The 25,801-nt window shown below is 39.7% G+C and overlaps 1 protein-coding gene and 1 non-coding gene across 2 annotated transcripts in view; both read left to right on the top strand.

Annotated features, from left to right (window-relative positions):
* The first annotated feature begins 315 nt into the window (after nucleotides 1-315).
* Nucleotides 316-25,801, top strand: part of LOC106599229 (dynein axonemal heavy chain 6) — a 206,915-nt gene continuing 181,429 nt past the window's right edge. Inside the window, exons 1-6 of the mRNA XM_082978583.1 lie at nucleotides 316-432; nucleotides 773-1,070; nucleotides 1,246-1,440; nucleotides 1,918-2,201; nucleotides 19,766-20,033; nucleotides 21,923-22,057. Of these exons, the coding sequence (XP_082834709.1) occupies nucleotides 810-1,070; nucleotides 1,246-1,440; nucleotides 1,918-2,201; nucleotides 19,766-20,033; nucleotides 21,923-22,057 (1,143 nt within the window). The 5' untranslated portion in view covers nucleotides 316-432; nucleotides 773-809. The remainder of the gene's footprint in view (nucleotides 433-772; nucleotides 1,071-1,245; nucleotides 1,441-1,917; nucleotides 2,202-19,765; nucleotides 20,034-21,922; nucleotides 22,058-25,801) is intronic.
* Nucleotides 1,585-1,704, top strand: LOC123739197 (small Cajal body-specific RNA 8). The gene has a single exon (XR_006767631.2).

Raw genomic sequence — 25,801 nt, 5'->3', positions numbered from 1 at the left:
GGATGCTCTGTCAGGTTAGACTGGGATAGTATGTGTTTCAATTTTGCAGAATCAAGACGATAACAGGAATGCCTCTGTAGTTTCAACTGCAACACATCTTTGAGGTCCAGAGTTTTACCATGAAGAAGAAACGATGTATGACAGCCCGCGTTCTGTTGGGAATCAAGCAATACAAACCTTGGGACTGAATGGTATCTAGCTATACAAACCTTGGGAAGTGAATGGTATTAGAGTTCTACTGCAAAGCGCGCATGTGCAGGTGTTGGTCGTCCGCGCCGTGTGCTGGGAGGTACTGGTTGCTAAGAAACCGGAAACTCGAGATCACTGTGTTTCCACTTTTGACAAGACAACCAGCGATAAGAAGTGTAGCTAATGTTTTTGATTCTGTAGTTTCTCTACTAATGTCTATGTTAAAGTGCCATTGATAGCTATGTAAGTAATACACCTTGACTTGCTCAGAAATATGTTATAAATTGCTAGCGCTACATTGTTTCTGTTAACCAAACTGACGGTTTGTGGTAACACTTTATATAACCCTCAGCGTTAGCGGATATTGTTGGCTATGTTTGTTTTGAACTCTTTGATTTAACGTTATATTGCAATGTTTATCTCTTGTTGCCAGGTAAGTTGCGAACCAATTGTTATGTCAGTTATGTGTAAGATGACTTGCATGCTACTATAGTTTGCTTTGACACTTGAGCTGATAGACCAAAACGAAAGGGAGAGCTTATCGTTCCCCCACCTCCCTCTCCTTCTTCACCCCCACACACAGTATCCACTCAGACCCTGAGAGGCAGTCTGAGGCCACCATGTCTTCGTTCTCCCAGAAGGGGTCCCCTCGCTGCCAGGCTGGCCCAGGGAGAGAGGAGGTGACTGGGGCCCGACAGCAGATGACCCTCCCATTCGCCATGTCCCTGGGCCATGTAGACCCAGAGGCATTGAGAGCCAGGTTGATCTCAGTAGCCCCGAGTCAGGCACAACGCAACCCGGACGCCCTGGTCTTCACACACACCACCAAGGCCCAGGAACGCAGGAGGGCAGGGCAGAGACCCGTACCGCTGGAGATACTGGTGGGTGGGGTGTGTGTGTGAAAAAGAGAGGAATATAGGGACCCAGCCACTTGTAAACGCTGTTTGCGCACAGTAATGTTTTCTAAATATCAGCCTTTGTTCTCACAACCATCCCAGACATCAACTGCCCCATAAGCACATAAACACCTCTATTTACACATCTTCTCTCATTTAGCCAGTCCTGAAGAAGTACCAGGACCACAAGCAGCCAGAGTTCATCCACAGGCAGAACCGGGAGAGGCTGATCCAGTCGGGCTGGAAGCCGCCGTCGCCCTCCCTTGCTGGGGTAGAGTGGATGGACATGGCCCCTGACAGACAGAGCTCCACCCTCCACCTCCCTGAGCTGCCTGACCACGTCAAGGAGAAACAGGTGGAAGACTGAGAAGGGCTCTGCTGGACAGATAGATGTCATGCAGATTTGACATGGTTTAATTTGGAATCAAGATTATCTTAACCATGATTTCACTAGTGATATACAGCCATGTTCTGAAATAAAATGATTGATTGTAGACGGTGGGAGGCAGATACTGAGCTGTGCTCTGTCCGTCACTAGCCCTCCCTATAGCGTCCTCGCTCTCTGATGACCGTGGCAAGCTAAGAGGTATCACAGTGGACCAATACGGGGCAGACAACTGTTAAACTCATAGCCTTTCTTGTTCTGTTTTAACCAGTAGTTCCATCAACCTCATTTGAGCCACAGAAGAATTCAGTCCACAATCAATATCTGTCTCTTTTGTTGTCGAGAGACGTAGTACAAAGTCCCCTTTCAGCTGTTCATGATGCTTTTCAAAGTCAAATAAATAAATAAATAATAGCCTAACTGACGGTAACTGCTTCCTCCCTCCAGGCTCAGATGACCCAGAGTACCCTGTGTTCCCCCTCTCCCCCCAAACGCCCTCGTTCCTCCAAGTCCACAAAGCCCTCCCCCACCGGACCCTTCCTCCACTCCCCCTTCCCGCTCCCAGCCAGTCACCCCCTCATCTTCAGCTCAGCAGAGGATGTGATCCGTGCCAAAATACGCTCCCCGCCGGACATCGTCAGAATCATCCGGAACAACCCTCACCTGGGCTTCCTGTACATGACCTCTACCGCACCCAAGAGCTCCATCAAATATGATGCTTATAACCTCAAGTAAGAGAGGGAGAAACACACACCCTAACCTACATCAGATATGATGTTTATAACCTCAAGTAAGAGAGGGAGAAACACACCATAACCTACATCAGATATGATGTTTATAACCTCAAGTAAGAGAGGGAGACACACACACACCATAACCTACATCAGATATGATGTTTATAACCTCAAGTAAGAGAGGGAGAAACACACACCATAACCTACATCAGATATGATGTTTATAACCTCAAGTAAGAGAGGGAGAAACACACACACCATAACCTACATCAGATATGATGTTTATAACCTCAAGTAAGAGAGGGAGAAACACACACACCCTAACCTACATCAGATATGATGTTTATAACCTCAAGTAAGAGAGGGAGAAACACACACCATAACCTACATCAGATATGATGTTTATAACCTCAAGTAAGAGAGGGAGAAACACACACACCATAACCTACATCAGATATGATGTTTATAACCTCAAGTAAGAGAGGGAGAAACACACACCATAACCTACATCAGATATGATGTTTATAACCTCAAGTAAGAGAGGGAGAAACACACACCCTAACCTACATCAGATATGATGTTTATAACCTCAAGTAAGAGAGGGAGAAACACACACCATAACCTACATCAGATATGATGTTTATAACCTCAAGTAAGAGAGGGAGAAACACACACCATAACCTACATCAGATATGATGTTTATAACCTCAAGTAAGAGAGGGAGAAACACACACCATAACCTACATCAGATATGATGTTTATAACCTCAAGTAAGAGAGGGAGAAACACACACCATAACCTACATCAGATATGATGTTTATAACCTCAAGTAAGAGAGGCAGAAACACACACCATAACCTACATCAGATATGATGTTTATAACCTCAAGTAAGAGAGGGAGAAACACACACACCATAACCTACATCAGATATGATGTTTATAACCTCAAGTAAGAGAGGGAGAAACACACCACTAACCTACATCAGATATGATGTTTATAACCTCAAGTAAGAGAGGGAGAAACACACACACCCTAACCTACATCAGATATGATGTTTATAACCTCAAGTAAGAGAGGGAGAACACACACACCATAACCTACATCAGATATGATGTTTATAACCTCAAGTAAGAGAGGGAGAAACACACACCATAACCTACATCAGATATGATGTTTATAACCTCAAGTAAGAGAGGGAGAAACACACACCATAACCTACATCAGATATGATGTTTATAACCTCAAGTAAGAGAGGGAGAAACACACACACCATAACCTACATCAGATATGATGTTTATAACCTCAAGTAAGAGAGGGAGAAACACACACACCCTAACCTACATCAGATATGATGTTTATAACCTCAAGTAAGAGAGGGAGAAACACACACCCTAACCTACATCAGATATGATGTTTATAACCTCAAGTAAGAGAGGGAGAAACACACACCATAACCTACATCAGATATGATGTTTATAACCTCAAGTAAGAGAGGGAGAAACACACACCATAACCTACATCAGATATGATGTTTATAACCTCAAGTAAGAGAGGGAGAAACACACACCATAACCTACATCAGATATGATGTTTATAACCTCAAGTAAGAGAGGCAGACACACACACACCATAACCTACATCAGATATGATGTTTATAACCTCAAGTAAGAGAGGGAGAAACACACACACCATAACCTACATCAGATATGATGTTTATAACCTCAAGTAGAGAGGGAGAAACACCATAACCTACATCAGATATGATGTTTATAACCTCAAGTAAGAGAGGGAGAAACACACACCATAACCTACATCAGATATGATGTTTATAACCTCAAGTAAGAGAGGGAGAAACACACACCATAACCTACATCAGATATGATGTTTATAACCTCAAGTAAGAGAGGGAGAAACACACACCATAACCTACATCAGATATGATGTTTATAACCTCAAGTAAGAGAGGGAGAAACACACACCATAACCTACATCAGATATGATGTTTATAACCTCAAGTAAGAGAGGGAGAAACACACACCATAACCTACATCAGATATGATGTTTATAACCTCAAGTAAGAGAGGGAGAAACACACACACCCTAACCTACATCAGATATGATGTTTATAACCTCAAGTAAGAGAGGGAGAAACACACACCATAACCTACATCAGATATGATGTTTATAACCTCAAGTAAGAGAGGGAGAAACACACACCATAACCTACATCAGATATGATGTTTATAACCTCAAGTAAGAGAGGGAGAACACACACACCATAACCTACATCAGATATGATGTTTATAACCTCAAGTAAGAGAGGGAGAAACACACACCATAACCTACATCAGATATGATGTTTATAACCTCAAGTAAGAGAGGGAGAAACACACACCATAACCTACATCAGATATGATGTTTATAACCTCAAGTAAGAGAGGGAGAAACACACCCTAACCTACATCAGATATGATGTTTATAACCTCAAGTAAGAGAGGGAGAAACACACACCATAACCTACATCAGATATGATGTTTATAACCTCAAGTAAGAGAGGCAGACACACACACCATAACCTACATCAGATATGATGTTTATAACCTCAAGTAAGAGAGGGAGAAACACACACACCCTAACCTACATCAGATATGATGTTTATAACCTCAAGTAAGAGAGGGAGAAACACACACCCTAACCTACATCAGATATGATGTTTATAACCTCAAGTAAGAGAGGGAGAAACACACACCATAACCTACATCAGATATGATGTTTATAACCTCAAGTAAGAGAGGGAGAAACACACACCATAACCTACATCAGATATGATGTTTATAACCTCAAGTAAGAGAGGGAGAAACACACACCATAACCTACATCAGATATGATGTTTATAACCTCAAGTAAGAGAGGCAGAAACACACACCATAACCTACATCAGATATGATGTTTATAACCTCAAGTAAGAGAGGGAGAAACACACACACCATAACCTACATCAGATATGATGTTTATAACCTCAAGTAAGAGAGGGAGAAACACACACCCTAACCTACATCAGATATGATGCTTATAACCTCAAGTAAGAGAGGGAGACACACACACCATAACCTACATCAGATATGATGTTTATAACCTCAAGTAAGAGAGGGAGAAACACACACCATAACCTACATCAGATATGATGTTTATAACCTCAAGTAAGAGAGGGAGAAACACACACCATAACCTACATCAGATATGATGTTTATAACCTCAAGTAAGAGAGGGAGAAACACACACACCATAACCTACATCAGATATGATGTTTATAACCTCAAGTAAGAGAGGGAGAAACACACACCATAACCTACATCAGATATGATGTTTATAACCTCAAGTAAGAGAGGGAGAAACACACACCATAACCTACATCAGATATGATGTTTATAACCTCAAGTAAGAGAGGGAGAAACACACACACCCTAACCTACATCAGATATGATGTTTATAACCTCAAGTAAGAGAGGGAGAAACACACACCATAACCTACATCAGATATGATGTTTATAACCTCAAGTAAGAGAGGGAGAAACACACACACCCTAACCTACATCAGATATGATGTTTATAACCTCAAGTAAGAGAGGGAGAAACACACACCATAACCTACATCAGATATGATGTTTATAACCTCAAGTAAGAGAGGGAGAAACACACACCATAACCTACATCAGATATGATGTTTATAACCTCAAGTAAGAGAGGGAGAAACACACACACCCTAACCTACATCAGATATGATGTTTATAACCTCAAGTAAGAGAGGGAGAAACACACACCATAACCTACATCAGATATGATGTTTATAACCTCAAGTAAGAGAGGGAGAAACACACACCATAACCTACATCAGATATGATGTTTATAACCTCAAGTAAGAGAGGCAGAAACACACACCATAACCTACATCAGATATGATGTTTATAACCTCAAGTAAGAGGGAGAAACACACACCATAACCTACATCAGATATGATGTTTATAACCTCAAGTAAGAGAGGGAGAAACACACACACCATAACCTACATCAGATATGATGTTTATAACCTCAAGTAAGAGAGGGAGAAACACACACCATAACCTACATCAGATATGATGTTTATAACCTCAAGTAAGAGAGGGAGAAACACACACCATAACCTACATCAGATATGATGTTTATAACCTCAAGTAAGAGAGGGAGAAACACACACCATAACCTACATCAGATATGATGTTTATAACCTCAAGTAAGAGAGGGAGAAACACACACCATAACCTACATCAGATATGATGTTTATAACCTCAAGTAAGAGAGGCAGAAACACACACCATAACCTACATCAGATATGATGTTTATAACCTCAAGTAAGAGAGGGAGAAACACACACCATAACCTACATCAGATATGATGTTTATAACCTCAAGTAAGAGAGGGAGAAACACACACCATAACCTACATCAGATATGATGTTTATAACCTCAAGTAAGAGAGGGAGAAACACACACCCATAACCTACATCAGATATGATGTTTATAACCTCAAGTAAGAGAGGGAGAAACACACACCCTAACCTACATCAGATATGATGTTTATAACCTCAAGTAAGAGAGGGAGAAACACACACCATAACCTACATCAGATATGATGTTTATAACCTCAAGTAAGAGAGGGAGAAACACACACCATAACCTACATCAGATATGATGTTTATAACCTCAAGTAAGAGAGGGAGAAACACACACCATAACCTACATCAGATATGATGTTTATAACCTCAAGTAAGAGAGGGAGAAACACACACCATAACCTACATCAGATATGATGTTTATAACCTCAAGTAAGAGAGGGAGAAACACACACCATAACCTACATCAGATATGATGTTTATAACCTCAAGTAAGAGAGGGAGAAACACACACCATAACCTACATCAGATATGATGTTTATAACCTCAAGTAAGAGAGGGAGAAACACACACCATAACCTACATCAGATATGATGTTTATAACCTCAAGTAAGAGAGGGAGAAACACACACCATAACCTACATCAGATATGATGTTTATAACCTCAAGTAAGAGAGGCAGAAACACACACCATAACCTACATCAGATATGATGTTTATAACCTCAAGTAAGAGAGGGAGAAACACACACACCATAACCTACATCAGATATGATGTTTATAACCTCAAGTAAGAGAGGGAGAAACACACACCATAACCTACATCAGATATGATGTTTATAACCTCAAGTAAGAGAGGGAGAAACACACACCATAACCTACATCAGATATGATGTTTATAACCTCAAGTAAGAGAGGCAGAAACACACCATAACCTACATCAGATATGATGTTTATAACCTCAAGTAAGAGAGGGAGAAACACACACACCATAACCTACATCAGATATGATGTTTATAACCTCAAGTAAGAGAGGGAGAAACACACACCATAACCTACATCAGATATGATGTTTATAACCTCAAGTAAGAGAGGGAGAAACACACACCATAACCTACATCAGATATGATGTTTATAACCTCAAGTAAGAGAGGCAGAAACACACACCATAACCTACATCAGATATGATGTTTATAACCTCAAGTAAGAGAGGGAGAAACACACACCATAACCTACATCAGATATGATGTTTATAACCTCAAGTAAGAGAGGGAGAAACACACACACCATAACCTACATCAGATATGATGTTTATAACCTCAAGTAAGAGAGGGAGAAACACACACCATAACCTACATCAGATATGATGTTTATAACCTCAAGTAAGAGAGGGAGAAACACACACACCATAACCTACATCAGATATGATGTTTATAACCTCAAGTAAGAGAGGGAGAAACACACACCATAACCTACATCAGATATGATGTTTATAACCTCAAGTAAGAGAGGGAGAAACACACACCATAACCTACATCAGATATGATGTTTATAACCTCAAGTAAGAGAGGGAGAAACACACACACCCTAACCTACATCAGATATGATGTTTATAACCTCAAGTAAGAGAGGGAGAAACACACACCCTAACCTACATCAGATATGATGTTTATAACCTCAAGTAAGAGAGGGAGAAACACACACCATAACCTACATCAGATATGATGTTTATAACCTCAAGTAAGAGAGGGAGAAACACACACCATAACCTACATCAGATATGATGTTTATAACCTCAAGTAAGAGAGGGAGAAACACACACCATAACCTACATCAGATATGATGTTTATAACCTCAAGTAAGAGAGGGAGAAACACACACCATAACCTACATCAGATATGATGTTTATAACCTCAAGTAAGAGAGGGAGAAACACACACCATAACCTACATCAGATATGATGTTTATAACCTCAAGTAAGAGAGGGAGAAACACACACCATAACCTACATCAGATATGATGTTTATAACCTCAAGTAAGAGAGGGAGAAACACACACCATAACCTACATCAGATATGATGTTTATAACCTCAAGTAAGAGAGGCAGAACACACACACCATAACCTACATCAGATATGATGTTTATAACCTCAAGTAAGAGAGGGAGAAACACACACCATAACCTACATCAGATATGATGTTTATAACCTCAAGTAAGAGAGGGAGAAACACACACCATAACCTACATCAGATATGATGTTTATAACCTCAAGTAAGAGAGGGAGAAACACACACCATAACCTACATCAGATATGATGCTTATAACCTCAAGTAAGAGAGGGAGAAACACACACCATAACCTACATCAGATATGATGTTTATACAAGTAAGAGAGGGAGAAACACACACCATAACCTACATCAGATATGATGTTTATAACCTCAAGTAAGAGAGGCAGAAACACACACCATAACCTACATCAGATATGATGTTTATAACCTCAAGTAAGAGAGGGAGAAACACACACCATAACCTACATCAGATATGATGTTTATAACCTCAAGTAAGAGAGGCAGAAACACACACACCATAACCTACATCAGATATGATGTTTATAACCTCAAGTAAGAGAGGGAGAAACACACACCCTAACCTACATCAGATATGATGTTTATAACCTCAAGTAAGAGAGGGAGAAACACACACACCCTAACCTACATCAGATATGATGTTTATAACCTCAAGTAAGAGAGGGAGAAACACACACCATAACCTACATCAGATATGATGTTTATAACCTCAAGTAAGAGAGGGAGAAACACACACCATAACCTACATCAGATATGATGTTTATAACCTCAAGTAAGAGAGGGAGAAACACACACCATAACCTACATCAGATATGATGTTTATAACCTCAAGTAAGAGAGGGAGAAACACACACACCATAACCTACATCAGATATGATGTTTATAACCTCAAGTAAGAGAGGGAGAAACACACACCCTAACCTACATCAGATATGATGTTTATAACCTCAAGTAAGAGAGGGAGAAACACACACCCTAACCTACATCAGATATGATGTTTATAACCTCAAGTAAGAGAGGGAGAAACACACACCATAACCTACATCAGATATGATGTTTATAACCTCAAGTAAGAGAGGGAGAAACACACACACCATAACCTACATCAGATATGATGTTTATAACCTCAAGTAAGAGAGGGAGAAACACACACCATAACCTACATCAGATATGATGTTTATAACCTCAAGTAAGAGAGGGAGAAACACACACCATAACCTACATCAGATATGATGTTTATAACCTCAAGTAAGAGAGGGAGAAACACACACCATAACCTACATCAGATATGATGTTTATAACCTCAAGTAAGAGAGGGAGAAACACACACCATAACCTACATCAGATATGATGTTTATAACCTCAAGTAAGAGAGGGAGACACACACACCATAACCTACATCAGATATGATGTTTATAACCTCAAGTAAGAGAGGGAGAAACACACACCATAACCTACATCAGATATGATGTTTATAACCTCAAGTAAGAGAGGGAGAAACACACACCATAACCTACATCAGATATGATGTTTATAACCTCAAGTAAGAGAGGGAGAAACACACACACCATAACCTACATCAGATATGATGTTTATAACCTCAAGTAAGAGAGGGAGAAACACACACCCTAACCTACATCAGATATGATGTTTATAACCTCAAGTAAGAGAGGGAGAAACACACACACCCTAACCTACATCAGATATGATGTTTATAACCTCAAGTAAGAGAGGGAGACACACACACCATAACCTACATCAGATATGATGTTTATAACCTCAAGTAAGAGAGGGAGAACACACACACCATAACCTACATCAGATATGATGTTTATAACCTCAAGTAAGAGAGGGAGAAACACACACACCCTAACCTACATCAGATATGATGTTTATAACCTCAAGTAAGAGAGGGAGAAACACACACCATAACCTACATCAGATATGATGTTTATAACCTCAAGTAAGAGAGGGAGAACACACACACCATAACCTACATCAGATATGATGTTTATAACCTCAAGTAAGAGAGGCAGAAACACACACCATAACCTACATCAGATATGATGTTTATAACCTCAAGTAAGAGAGGGAGAAACACACACCATAACCTACATCAGATATGATGTTTATAACCTCAAGTAAGAGAGGGAGACACACACACCATAACCTACATCAGATATGATGTTTATAACCTCAAGTAAGAGAGGGAGAAACACACACCATAACCTACATCAGATATGATGTTTATAACCTCAAGTAAGAGAGGGAGAAACACACACACCATAACCTACATCAGATATGATGTTTATAACCTCAAGTAAGAGAGGGAGAAACACACACCATAACCTACATCAGATATGATGTTTATAACCTCAAGTAAGAGAGGGAGAAACACACACCATAACCTACATCAGATATGATGTTTATAACCTCAAGTAAGAGAGGGAGAAACACACACCATAACCTACATCAGATATGATGTTTATAACCTCAAGTAAGAGAGGGAGAAACACACACCATAACCTACATCAGATATGATGTTTATAACCTCAAGTAAGAGAGGGAGAAACACACACACCATAACCTACATCAGATATGATGTTTATAACCTCAAGTAAGAGAGGGAGAAACACACACCATAACCTACATCAGATATGATGTTTATAACCTCAAGTAAGAGAGGGAGAAACACACACACCATAACCTACATCAGATATGATGTTTATAACCTCAAGTAAGAGAGGGAGAAACACACACCATAACCTACATCAGATATGATGTTTATAACCTCAAGTAAGAGAGGGAGAAACACACACCATAACCTACATCAGATATGATGTTTATAACCTCAAGTAAGAGAGGGAGAAACACACACCCTAACCTACATCAGATATGATGTTTATAACCTCAAGTAAGAGAGGGAGAAACACACACCCTAACCTACATCAGATATGATGTTTATAACCTCAAGTAAGAGAGGGAGAAACACACACCATAACCTACATCAGATATGATGTTTATAACCTCAAGTAAGAGAGGGAGAAACACACACCATAACCTACATCAGATATGATGTTTATAACCTCAAGTAAGAGAGGGAGAAACACACACCATAACCTACATCAGATATGATGTTTATAACCTCAAGTAAGAGAGGGAGAAACACACACCATAACCTACATCAGATATGATGTTTATAACCTCAAGTAAGAGAGGGAGAAACACACACCATAACCTACATCAGATATGATGTTTATAACCTCAAGTAAGAGAGGGAGAAACACACACCATAACCTACATCAGATATGATGTTTATAACCTCAAGTAAGAGAGGGAGAAACACACACCATAACCTACATCAGATATGATGTTTATAACCTCAAGTAAGAGAGGGAGAAACACACACCATAACCTACATCAGATATGATGTTTATAACCTCAAGTAAGAGAGGGAGAAACACACACCATAACCTACATCAGATATGATGTTTATAACCTCAAGTAAGAGAGGGAGAAACACACACACCATAACCTACATCAGATATGATGTTTATAACCTCAAGTAAGAGAGGGAGAAACACACACCATAACCTACATCAGATATGATGTTTATAACCTCAAGTAAGAGAGGGAGAAACACACACCATAACCTACATCAGATATGATGTTTATAACCTCAAGTAAGAGAGGGAGAAACACACACCATAACCTACATCAGATATGATGTTTATAACCTCAAGTAAGAGAGGGAGAAACACACACCATAACCTACATCAGATATGATGTTTATAACCTCAAGTAAGAGAGGGAGAAACACACACCATAACCTACATCAGATATGATGTTTATAACCTCAAGTAAGAGAGGGAGAAACACACACCATAACCTACATCAGATATGATGTTTATAACCTCAAGTAAGAGAGGCAGAAACACACACCCTAACCTACATCAGATATGATGTTTATAACCTCAAGTAAGAGAGGCAGAAACACACACCATAACCTACATCAGATATGATGTTTATAACCTCAAGTAAGAGAGGGAGAAACACACACCATAACCTACATCAGATATGATGTTTATAACCTCAAGTAAGAGAGGCAGAAACACACACCATAACCTACATCAGATATGATGTTTATAACCTCAAGTAAGAGAGGGAGAACACACACACCATAACCTACATCAGATATGATGTTTATAACCTCAAGTAAGAGAGGGAGAAACACACACCATAACCTACATCAGATATGATGTTTATAACCTCAAGTAAGAGAGGGAGAAACACACACCATAACCTACATCAGATATGATGTTTATAACCTCAAGTAAGAGAGGGAGAAACACACACCATAACCTACATCAGATATGATGTTTATAACCTCAAGTAAGAGAGGGAGAAACACACACCATAACCTACATCAGATATGATGTTTATAACCTCAAGTAAGAGAGGGAGAAACACACACCATAACCTACATCAGATATGATGTTTATAACCTCAAGTAAGAGAGGGAGAACACACACACCATAACCTACATCAGATATGATGTTTATAACCTCAAGTAAGAGAGGGAGAACACACACACCATAACCTACATCAGATATGATGTTTATAACCTCAAGTAAGAGAGGGAGAAACACACACCATAACCTACATCAGATATGATGTTTATAACCTCAAGTAAGAGAGGGAGAAACACACACCATAACCTACATCAGATATGATGTTTATAACCTCAAGTAAGAGAGGGAGAAACACACACACCATAACCTACATCAGATATGATGTTTATAACCTCAAGTAAGAGAGGGAGAAACACACACCCTAACCTACATCAGATATGATGTTTATAACCTCAAGTAAGAGAGGGAGAAACACACACCCTAACCTACATCAGATATGATGTTTATAACCTCAAGTAAGAGAGGGAGAAACACACACACCATAACCTACATCAGATATGATGTTTATAACCTCAAGTAAGAGAGGGAGAAACACACACACCATAACCTACATCAGATATGATGTTTATAACCTCAAGTAAGAGAGGGAGAAACACACACCATAACCTACATCAGATATGATGTTTATAACCTCAAGTAAGAGAGGGAGAAACACACACCATAACCTACATCAGATATGATGTTTATAACCTCAAGTAAGAGAGGGAGAAACACACACCATAACCTACATCAGATATGATGTTTATAACCTCAAGTAAGAGAGGGAGAAACACACACCATAACCTACATCAGATATGATGTTTATAACCTCAAGTAAGAGAGGGAGACACACACACCATAACCTACATCAGATATGATGTTTATAACCTCAAGTAAGAGAGGGAGAAACACACACCATAACCTACATCAGATATGATGTTTATAACCTCAAGTAAGAGAGGGAGAAACACACACCATAACCTACATCAGATATGATGTTTATAACCTCAAGTAAGAGAGGGAGAAACACACACCATAACCTACATCAGATATGATGTTTATAACCTCAAGTAAGAGAGGGAGAAACACACCATAACCTACATCAGATATGATGTTTATAACCTCAAGTAAGAGAGGGAGAAACACACACCATAACCTACATCAGATATGATGTTTATAACCTCAAGTAAGAGAGGGAGAAACACACACCATAACCTACATCAGATATGATGTTTATAACCTCAAGTAAGAGAGGGAGAAACACACACCATAACCTACATCAGATATGATGTTTATAACCTCAAGTAAGAGAGGGAGAAACACACACCATAACCTACATCAGATATGATGTTTATAACCTCAAGTAAGAGAGGGAGAAACACACACACCATAACCTACATCAGATATGATGTTTATAACCTCAAGTAAGAGAGGGAGAACACACACACCATAACCTACATCAGATATGATGTTTATAACCTCAAGTAAGAGAGGGAGAAACACACACACCATAACCTACATCAGATATGATGTTTATAACCTCAAGTAAGAGAGGGAGAAACACACACCATAACCTACATCAGATATGATGTTTATAACCTCAAGTAAGAGAGGGAGAAACACACACCATAACCTACATCAGATATGATGTTTATAACCTCAAGTAAGAGAGGGAGAACACACACACCATAACCTACATCAGATATGATGTTTATAACCTCAAGTAAGAGAGGGAGAAACACACACCATAACCTACATCAGATATGATGTTTATAACCTCAAGTAAGAGAGGGAGAAACACACACACCATAACCTACATCAGATATGATGTTTATAACCTCAAGTAAGAGAGGGAGAAACACACACCATAACCTACATCAGATATGATGTTTATAACCTCAAGTAAGAGAGGGAGAAACACACACCATAACCTACATCAGATATGATGTTTATAACCTCAAGTAAGAGAGGCAGACACACACACCATAACCTACATCAGATATGATGTTTATAACCTCAAGTAAGAGAGGGAGAAACACACACCCTAACCTACATCAGATATGATGTTTATAACCTCAAGTAAGAGAGGGAGAAACACACACCATAACCTACATCAGATATGATGTTTATAACCTCAAGTAAGAGAGGGAGAAACACACACCATAACCTACATCAGATATGATGTTTATAACCTCAAGTAAGAGAGGGAGAAACACACACCATAACCTACATCAGATATGATGTTTATAACCTCAAGTAAGAGAGGGAGAAACACACACCATAACCTACATCAGATATGATGTTTATAACCTCAAGTAAGAGAGGGAGAAACACACACACCATAACCTACATCAGATATGATGTTTATAACCTCAAGTAAGAGAGGGAGAAACACACACACCCTAACCTACATCAGATATGATGTTTATAACCTCAAGTAAGAGAGGGAGAAACACACACACCATAACCTACATCAGATATGATGTTTATAACCTCAAGTAAGAGAGGGAGAAACACACACCATAACCTACATCAGATATGATGTTTATAACCTCAAGTAAGAGAGGGAGAAACACACACCATAACCTACATCAGATATGATGTTTATAACCCAAGTAAGAGAGGGAGAAACACACACCATAACCTACATCAGATATGATGTTTATAACCTCAAGTAAGAGAGGGAGAAACACACACCATAACCTACATCAGATATGATGTTTATAACCTCAAGTAAGAGAGGGAGAAACACACACCATAACCTACATCAGATATGATGTTTATAACCTCAAGTAAGAGAGGGAGAAACACACACCATAACCTACATCAGATATGATGTTTATAACCTCAAGTAAGAGAGGGAGAAACACACACACCTAACCTACATCAGATATGATGTTTATAACCTCAAGTAAGAGAGGGAGAAACACACACCATAACCTACATCAGATATGATGTTTATAACCTCAAGTAAGAGAGGGAGAAACACACACCATAACCTACATCAGATATGATGTTTATAACCTCAAGTAAGAGAGGGAGAAACACACACCATAACCTACATCAGATATGATGTTTATAACCTCAAGTAAGAGAGGGAGAAACACACACCATAACCTACATCAGATATGATGTTTATAACCTCAAGTAAGAGAGGGAGAAACACACACCATAACCTACATCAGATATGATGTTTATAACCTCAAGTAAGAGAGGGAGAAACACACACCATAACCTACATCAGATATGATGTTTATAACCTCAAGTAAGAGAGGGAGACACACACACCATAACCTACATCAGATATGATGTTTATAACCTCAAGTAAGAGAGGGAGAAACACACACCATAACCTACATCAGATATGATGTTTATAACCTCAAGTAAGAGAGGGAGACACACACCATAACCTACATCAGATATGATGTTTATAACCTCAAGTAAGAGAGGAGAAACACACACCATAACCTACATCAGATATGATGTTTATAACCTCAAGTAAGAGAGGAGAAACACACACCCTAACCTACATCAGATATGATGTTTATAACCTCAAGTAAGAGAGGGAGAAACACACACACCTAACCTACATCAGATATGATGTTTATAACCTCAAGTAAGAGAGGGAGAAACACACACCATAACCTACATCAGATATGATGTTTATAACCTCAAGTAAGAGAGGGAGAAACACACACCATAACCTACATCAGATATGATGTTTATAACCTCAAGTAAGAGAGGGAGAAACACACACCATAACCTACATCAGATATGATGTTTATAACCTCAAGTAAGAGAGGGAGAAACACACACACCATAACCTACATCAGATATGATGTTTATAACCTCAAGTAAGAGAGGGAGAAACACACACCCTAACCTACATCAGATATGATGTTTATAACCTCAAGTAAGAGAGGGAGAAACACACACCCTAACCTACATCAGATATGATGTTTATAACCTCAAGTAAGAGAGGGAGACACACACACCATAACCTACATCAGATATGATGTTTATAACCTCAAGTAAGAGAGGGAGAAACACACACACCATAACCTACATCAGATATGATGTTTATAACCTCAAGTAAGAGAGGGAGAAACACACACCATAACCTACATCAGATATGATGTTTATAACCTCAAGTAAGAGAGGGAGAAACACACACCATAACCTACATCAGATATGATGTTTATAACCTCAAGTAAGAGAGGGAGAAACACACACCATAACCTACATCAGATATGATGTTTATAACCTCAAGTAAGAGAGGGAGAAACACACACCATAACCTACATCAGATATGATGTTTATAACCTCAAGTAAGAGAGGGAGAAACACACACCATAACCTACATCAGATATGATGTTTATAACCTCAAGTAAGAGAGGGAGAAACACACACCATAACCTACATCAGATATGATGTTTATAACCTCAAGTAAGAGAGGGAGACACACACCATAACCTACATCAGATATGATGTTTATAACCTCAAGTAAGAGAGGGAGAAACACACACCCTAACCTACATCAGATATGATGTTTATAACCTCAAGTAAGAGAGGGAGAAACACACACCATAACCTACATCAGATATGATGTTTATAACCTCAAGTAAGAGAGGGAGAAACACACACCATAACCTACATCAGATATGATGTTTATAACCTCAAGTAAGAGAGGGAGAAACACACACCATAACCTACATCAGATATGATGTTTATAACCTCAAGTAAGAGAGGGAGAAACACACACACCATAACCTACATCAGATATGATGTTTATAACCTCAAGTAAGAGAGGGAGAAACACACACCATAACCTACATCAGATATGATGTTTATAACCTCAAGTAAGAGAGGGAGAAACACACACCATAACCTACATCAGATATGATGTTTATAACCTCAAGTAAGAGAGGGAGAAACACACACACCATAACCTACATCAGATATGATGTTTATAACCTCAAGTAAGAGAGGGAGAAACACACCATAACCTACATCAGATATGATGTTTATAACCTCAAGTAAGAGAGGGAGAAACACACACACCCTAACCTACATCAGATATGATGTTTATAACCTCAAGTAAGAGAGGGAGAAACACACACACCATAACCTACATCAGATATGATGTTTATAACCTCAAGTAAGAGAGGGAGAAACACACACCATAACCTACATCAGATATGATGTTTATAACCTCAAGTAAGAGAGGGAGAAACACACACACCCTAACCTACATCAGATATGATGTTTATAACCTCAAGTAAGAGAGGGAGAAACACACACCATAACCTACATCAGATATGATGTTTATAACCTCAAGTAAGAGAGGGAGAAACACACACACCATAACCTACATCACATATGATGTTTATAACCTCAAGTAAGAGAGGGAGAAACACACACCATAACCTACATCAGATATGATGTTTATAACCTCAAGTAAGAGAGGGAGAAACACACACCATAACCTACATCAGATATGATGTTTATAACCTCAAGTAAGAGAGGGAGAAACACACACACCATAACCTACATCAGATATGATGTTTATAACCTCAAGTAAGAGAGGGAGAAACACACACCATAACCTACATCAGATATGATGTTTATAACCTCAAGTAAGAGAGGGAGAAACACACACCATAACCTACATCAGATATGATGTTTATAACCTCAAGTAAGAGAGGGAGAAACACACACACCATAACCTACATCAGATATGATGTTTATAACCTCAAGTAAGAGAGGGAGACACACACACCATAACCTACATCAGATATGATGTTTATAACCTCAAGTAAGAGAGGGAGAAACACACACACCCTAACCTACATCAGATATGATGTTTATAACCTCAAGTAAGAGAGGCAGAAACACACACCATAACCTACATCAGATATGATGTTTATAACCTCAAGTAAGAGAGGGAGAAACACACACCATAACCTACATCAGATATGATGTTTATAACCTCAAGTAAGAGAGGGAGAAACACACACCATAACCTACATCAGATATGATGTTTATAACCTCAAGTAAGAGAGGGAGAAACACACACCATAACCTACATCAGATATGATGTTTATAACCTCAAGTAAGAGAGGGAGACACACACACACCATAACCTACATCAGATATGATGTTTATAACCTCAAGTAAGAGAGGGAGAAACACACACCATAACCTACATCAGATGTGATGTTTATAACCTCAAGTAATCATCGTCAACAAGAGAGAGATGCTACTTCCCAATTATCTCTAATTCCATTTATCCTTGCTCACTTCCCTTCACTAATGTTAATGGAAAGGACTGCCTGGTATAAGAAACATGGTGGAAACTGCCTCTAACCCATACCAGCACCAATTTATTGCTTTTAGATTGTGGGAAGTAGTGAACGAGTGTTCACTTCAGAACAAAGGAGGTATTATTGGGACTCACAAAGAGAGACGAAACAGACACTCACACACACTCATGCAAATATTTGAACTCCCAAGTTCTCTATCAAATATAAAAACCTACAACCTTATTCTCACTACCCATCCCGAACTCTCACCTTTGACCTTTTCCCCCCAGGATAGTGACGTATGAGAACATCAACAAGCAGGACTACTCTACCATCAGCCAGCAGGGTGTGACCTGCATCTCTGATACAGAGATGGACTTCCTGCCGTTAGAGCGCTGGGAGCATGAGTACCGATGCCACCGCCGCCTCCTGGCCATCCCGGCCTTCGCCCTCTTCAGGAGGTGGAAGGCCTTCAGAGTGTGGAGGACCAACGTCCGCTCCAAGAAGATCAACACGTGCAAGAAGTCCCTGCAGGAGCGCCTGTTCATCGTCAATGAGGTGGTGGTATTGTTGGATCCAGTAGTGTTTCCTGGTCAGGATAATGAGGTGGTGGTATTGTTGGGTCCAGTAGTGTTTCCTGGTCAGGATAATGAGGTGGTGGTATTGTTGGGTCCAGTAGTGTTTCCTGGTCAGGATAATGAGGTGGTGGTATTGTTGGGTCCAGTAGTGTTTCCTGGTCAGGATAATGAGGTGGTGGTATTGTTGGGTCCAGTAGTGTTTCCTGGTCAGGATAATGAGGTGGTGGTATTGTTGGGTCCAGTAGTGTTTCTTGGTCAGGATAATGAGGTGGTGGTATTGTTGGGTCCAGTAGTGTTTCCTGGTCAGGATAATGAGGTGGTGGTATTGTTGGGTCCAGTAGTGTTTCCTGGTCAGGACAAGACCTCTACATATGTGTTTATAGTCAAAATGGTCTGTACCATTGACCTGCAGTATGTGTTTATAGTGAAAATGGTCTGTACCATTGACCTGCAGTATGTGTTTATAGTGAAAATGGTCTGTACCATTGACCTGCAGTATGTGTTTATAGTGAAAATGGTCTGTACCATTGACCTGCAGTATGTGTTTATAGTCAAAATGGTCTGTACCATTGACCTGCAGTATGTGTTTATAGTCAAAATGGTCTGTACCATTGACCTGCAGTATGTGTTTATAGTGAAAATGGTCTGTACCATTGACCTGCAGTATGTGTTTATAGTGAAAATGGTCTGTACCATTGACCTGCAGTATGTGTTTATAGTGAAAATGGTCTGTACCATTGACCTGCAGTATGTGTTTATAGTGAAAATGGTCTGTACCATTGACCTGCAGTATGTGTTTATAGTGAAAATGGTCTGTACCATTGACCTGCAGTATGTGTTTATAGTCAAAATGGTCTGTACCATTGACCTGCAGTATGTGTTTATAGTCAAAATGGTCTGTACCATTGACCTGCAGTATGTGTTTATAGTCAAAATGGTCTGTACCATTGACCTGCAGTATGTGTTTATAGTGAAAATGGTCTGTACCATTGACCTGCAGTATGTGTTTATAGTGAAAATGGTCTGTACCATTGACCTGCAGTATGTGTTTATAGTGAAAATGGTCTGTACCATTGACCTGCAGTATGTGTTTATAGTCAAAATGGTCTGTACCATTGACCTGCAGTATGTGTTTATAGTGAAAATGGTCTGTACCATTGACCTGCAGTATGTGTTTATAGTCAAAATGGTCTGTACCATTGACCTGCAGTATGTGTTTATAGTCAAAATGGTCTGTACCATTGACCTGCAGTATGTGTTTATAGTGAAAATGGTCTGTACCATTGACCTGCAGTATGTGTTTATAGTGAAAATGGTCTGTACCATTGACCTGCAGTATGTGTTTATAGTGAAAATGGTCTGTACCATTGACCTGCAGTATGTGTTTATAGTGAAAATGGTCTGTACCATTGACCTGCAGTATGTGTTTATAGTGAAAATGGTCTGTACCATTGACCTGCAGTATGTGTTTATAGTGAAAATGGTCTGTACCATTGACCTGCAGTATGTGTTTATAGTGAAAATGGTCTGTACCATTGACCTGCAGTATGTGTTTATAGTGAAAATGGTCTGTACCATTGACCTGCAGTATGTGTTTATAGTGAAAATGGTCTGTACCATTGACCTGCAGTATGTGTTTATAGTCAAAATGGTCTGTACCATTGACCTGCAGTATGTGTTTATAGTCAAAATGGTCTGTACGATTGACCTGCAGTATGTGTTTGGGCGGGTTCATGTTGTCTGAATGTTACTCAGGATTATTGAAACAATCCTATCTTCCCTATGAGATGTTCATATAATGGAACACAACCAAGGTAGTTACTTTAAGATAATAGGAAGGACCAGTAACAGCTGTGTGTCTGTTTCCAGTCTCTGCGCCCGGCGTTGCTAGACATCAGAGAGATGTGCTACAGGATCAGTGACATGGGGCTTTGTCGCATCCAGAAAGATCACACATACACTCTGGAGGAGTTCCAGGAGGCTCAGTACAAACAGCTGGAGGAGGTACGCAGTATGTGTGTCTGTCCCTGTACATGACGTGTCTGTCCCTTTACATGACGTGTCTGTCCCTTTACATGACGTGTCTGTCCCTTTACATGACGTGTCTGTCCCTTTACATGACGTGTCTCTCCCTTTACATGACGTGTCTGTCCCTTTACATGACGTGTCTGCTCCCTCTACATGACGTGTGTGTCCCTTTACATGACGTGTCTCTCCCTTTACATGACGTGTCTCTCCCTCTTACATGACGTGTCTGTCCCTTTACATGACGTGTCTCTCCCTTTACATGACGTGTCTGTCCCTTTACATGACGTGTCTCTCCCTTTACATGACGTGTCTGTCCCTCTACATGACGTGTCTGTCCCTTTACATGACGTGTCTCTCCCTGCTACATGACGTGTCTGTCCCTTTACATGACGTGTCTCTCCCTTTACATGACGTGTCTCTCCCTTTACATGACGTGTCTGTCCCTCTACATGACGTGTCTGTCCCTTTACATGACGTGTCTGTCCCTTTACATGACGTGTCTGTCCCTTTACATGACGTGTCTCTCCCTCTACATGACGTGTCTGTCCCTTTACATGACGTGTCTCTCCCTTTACATGACGTGTGCTGTCCCTTTACATGACGTGTCTGTCCCTTTACATGACGTGTCTGTCCCTTTACATGACGTGTCTCTCCCTTTACATGACGTGTCTCTCCCTTTACATGACGTGTCTGTCCCTTTACATGACGTGTCTGTCCCTTTACATGACGTGTCTCTCCCTTTACATGACGTGTCTGTCCCTTTACATGACGTGTCTGTCCCTTTACATGACGTGTCTGTCCCTTTACATGACGTGTGTGTCCCTTTACATGACGTGTCTCTCCCTTTACATGACGTGTCTCTCCCTTTACATGACGTGTCTGTCCCTTTACATGACGTGTCTGTCCCTTTACATGACGTGTCTCTCCCTTTACATGACGTGTCTGTCCCTTTACATGACGTGTCTGTCCCTTTACATGACGTGTCTGTCCCTTTACATGACGTGTCTGTCCCTTTACATGACGTGTCTCTCCCTTTACATGACGTGTCTCTCCCTTTACATGACGTGTCTCTCCCTTTACATGACGTGTCTCTCCCTCTACATGACGTGTCTGCTCCCTTTACATGACGTGTCTCTCCCTTTACATGACGTGTCCCCCGCGTGCTCCCTCTACATGACGTGTCTGTCCCTTTACATGACGTGTCTGTCCCTCTACATGACGTGTGTGTCCCTTTACATGACGTGTGTCTCTCTGTGTATCTGTTCCTTTACATGACATATTCTCTGTGTATCTGTTCCTTTACATGACATATTCTCTGTGTATCTGTTCCTTTACATGACATATTCTCTGTGTATCTGTTCCTTTACATGACATATTCTCTGTGTATCTGTTCCTTTACATGACATATTCTCTGTGTATCTGTTCCTTTACATGACATATTCTCTGTGTGTCTGTCCCTTTACATGACATATTCTCTGTGTATCTGTTCCTTTACATGACATATTCTCTGTGTATCTGTTCCTTTACATGACATATTCTCTGTGTATCTGTTCCTTTACATTACATATTCTCTGTGTATCTGTTCCTTTACATGACATATTCTCTGTGTATCTGTTCCTTTACATGACATATTCTCTGTGTATCTGTTCCTTTACATGACATATTCTCTGTGTATCTGTTCCTTTACATTACATATTCTCTGTGTGTCTGTTCCTTTACATTACATATTCTCTGTGTGTCTGTTCCTTTACATGATGTATTCTCTATAAACTAGTCACCCAGCAGTGTCTGTCATTATACCCTGATAAAGACATCTTGTCTGTTCCTTTACATGATGTATTCTCTATAAACTAGTCACCCAGCAGTGTCTGTCATTATACCCTGATAAAGACATCTTGTCTGTTCCTTTACATGATGTATTCTCTATAAACTAGTCACCCAGCAGTGTCTGTCATTATACCCTGATAAAGACATCTTGTCTGTTCCTTTACATGATGTATTCTCTATAAACTAGTCACCCAGCAGTGTCTGTCATTATACCCTGATAAAGACATCTTGTCTGTTCCTTTACATGATGTATTCTCTATAAACTAGTCACCCAGCAGTGTCTGTCATTATACCCTGATAAAGACATCTTGTCTGTTCCTTTACATGATGTATTCTCTATAAACTAGTCACCCAGCAGTGTCTGTCATTATACCCTGATAAAGACAGCTTGTCTGTTCCTTTACATGATGTATTCTCTATAAACTAGTCACCCAGCAGTGTCTGTCATTATACCCTGATAAAGACATCTTGTCTGTTCCTTTACATGATGTATTCTCTATAAACTAGTCACCCAGCAGTGTCTGTCATTATACCCTGATAAAGACATCTTGTCTGTTCCTTTACATGATGTATTCTCTATAAACTAGTCACCCAGCAGTGTCTGTCATTATACCCTGATAAAGACATCTTGTCTGTTCCTTTACATGATGTATTCTCTATAAACTAGTCACCCAGCAGTGTCTGTCATTATACCCTGATAAAGACAGCTTGTCTGTTCCTTTACATGATGTATTCTCTATAAACTAGTCACCCAGCAGTGTCTGTCATTATACCCTGATAAAGACATCTTGTCTGTTCCTTTACATGATGTATTCTCTATAAACTAGTCACCCAGCAGTGTCTGTCATTATACCCTGATAAAGACAGCTTGTCTGTTCCTTTACATGATGTATTCTCTATAAACTAGTCACCCAGCAGTGTCTGTCATTATACCCTGATAAAGACAGCTTGTCTGTTCCTTTACATGATGTATTCTCTATAAACTAGTCACCCAGCAGTGTCTGTCATTATACCCTGATAAAGACATCTTGTCTGTTCCTTTACATGATGTATTCTCTATAAACTAGTCACCCAGCAGTGTCTGTCATTATACCCTGATAAAGACAGCTTGTCTGTTCCTTTACATGATGTATTCTCTATAAACTAGTCACCCAGCAGTGTCTGTCATTATACCCTGATAAAGACATCTTGTCTGTTCCTTTACATGATGTATTCTCTATAAACTAGTCACCCAGCAGTGTCTGTCATTATACCCTGATAAAGACATCTTGTCTGTTCCTTTACATGATGTATTCTCTATAAACTAGTCACCCAGCAGTGTCTGTCATTATACCCTGATAAAGACAGCTTGTCTGTTCCTTTACATGATGTATTCTCTATAAACTAGTCACCCAGCAGTGTCTGTCATTATACCCTGATAAAGACATCTTGTCTGTTCCTTTACATGATGTATTCTCTATAAACTAGTCACCCAGCAGTGTCTGTCATTATACCCTGATAAAGACAGCTTGTCTGTTCCTTTACATGATGTATTCTCTATAAACTAGTCACCCAGCAGTGTCTGTCATTATACCCTGATAAAGACAGCTTGTCTGTTCCTTTACATGATGTATTCTCTATAAACTAGTCACCCAGCAGTGTCTGTCATTATACCCTGATAAAGACAGCTTGTCTGTTCCTTTACATGATGTATTCTCTATAAACTAGTCACCCAGCAGTGTCTGTCATTATACCCTGATAAAGACAGCTTGTCTGTTCCTTTACATGATGTATTCTCTATAAACTAGTCACCCAGCAGTGTCTGTCATTATACCCTGATAAAGACAGCTTGTCTGTTCCTTTACATGATGTATTCTCTATAAACTAGTCACCCAGCAGTGTCTGTCATTATAC

The sequence above is a fragment of the Salmo salar genome, chromosome 08, assembly GCF_965601325.2.
Source record: "Salmo salar chromosome 08, fSalSal1, whole genome shotgun sequence".
In the NCBI taxonomy this organism is placed as follows: Eukaryota; Metazoa; Chordata; class Actinopteri; order Salmoniformes; family Salmonidae; genus Salmo; species Salmo salar.
The sequence above is the reverse complement of the archived record's forward strand: the minus strand, read 5'-3'. Positions and strand labels throughout refer to the sequence as shown.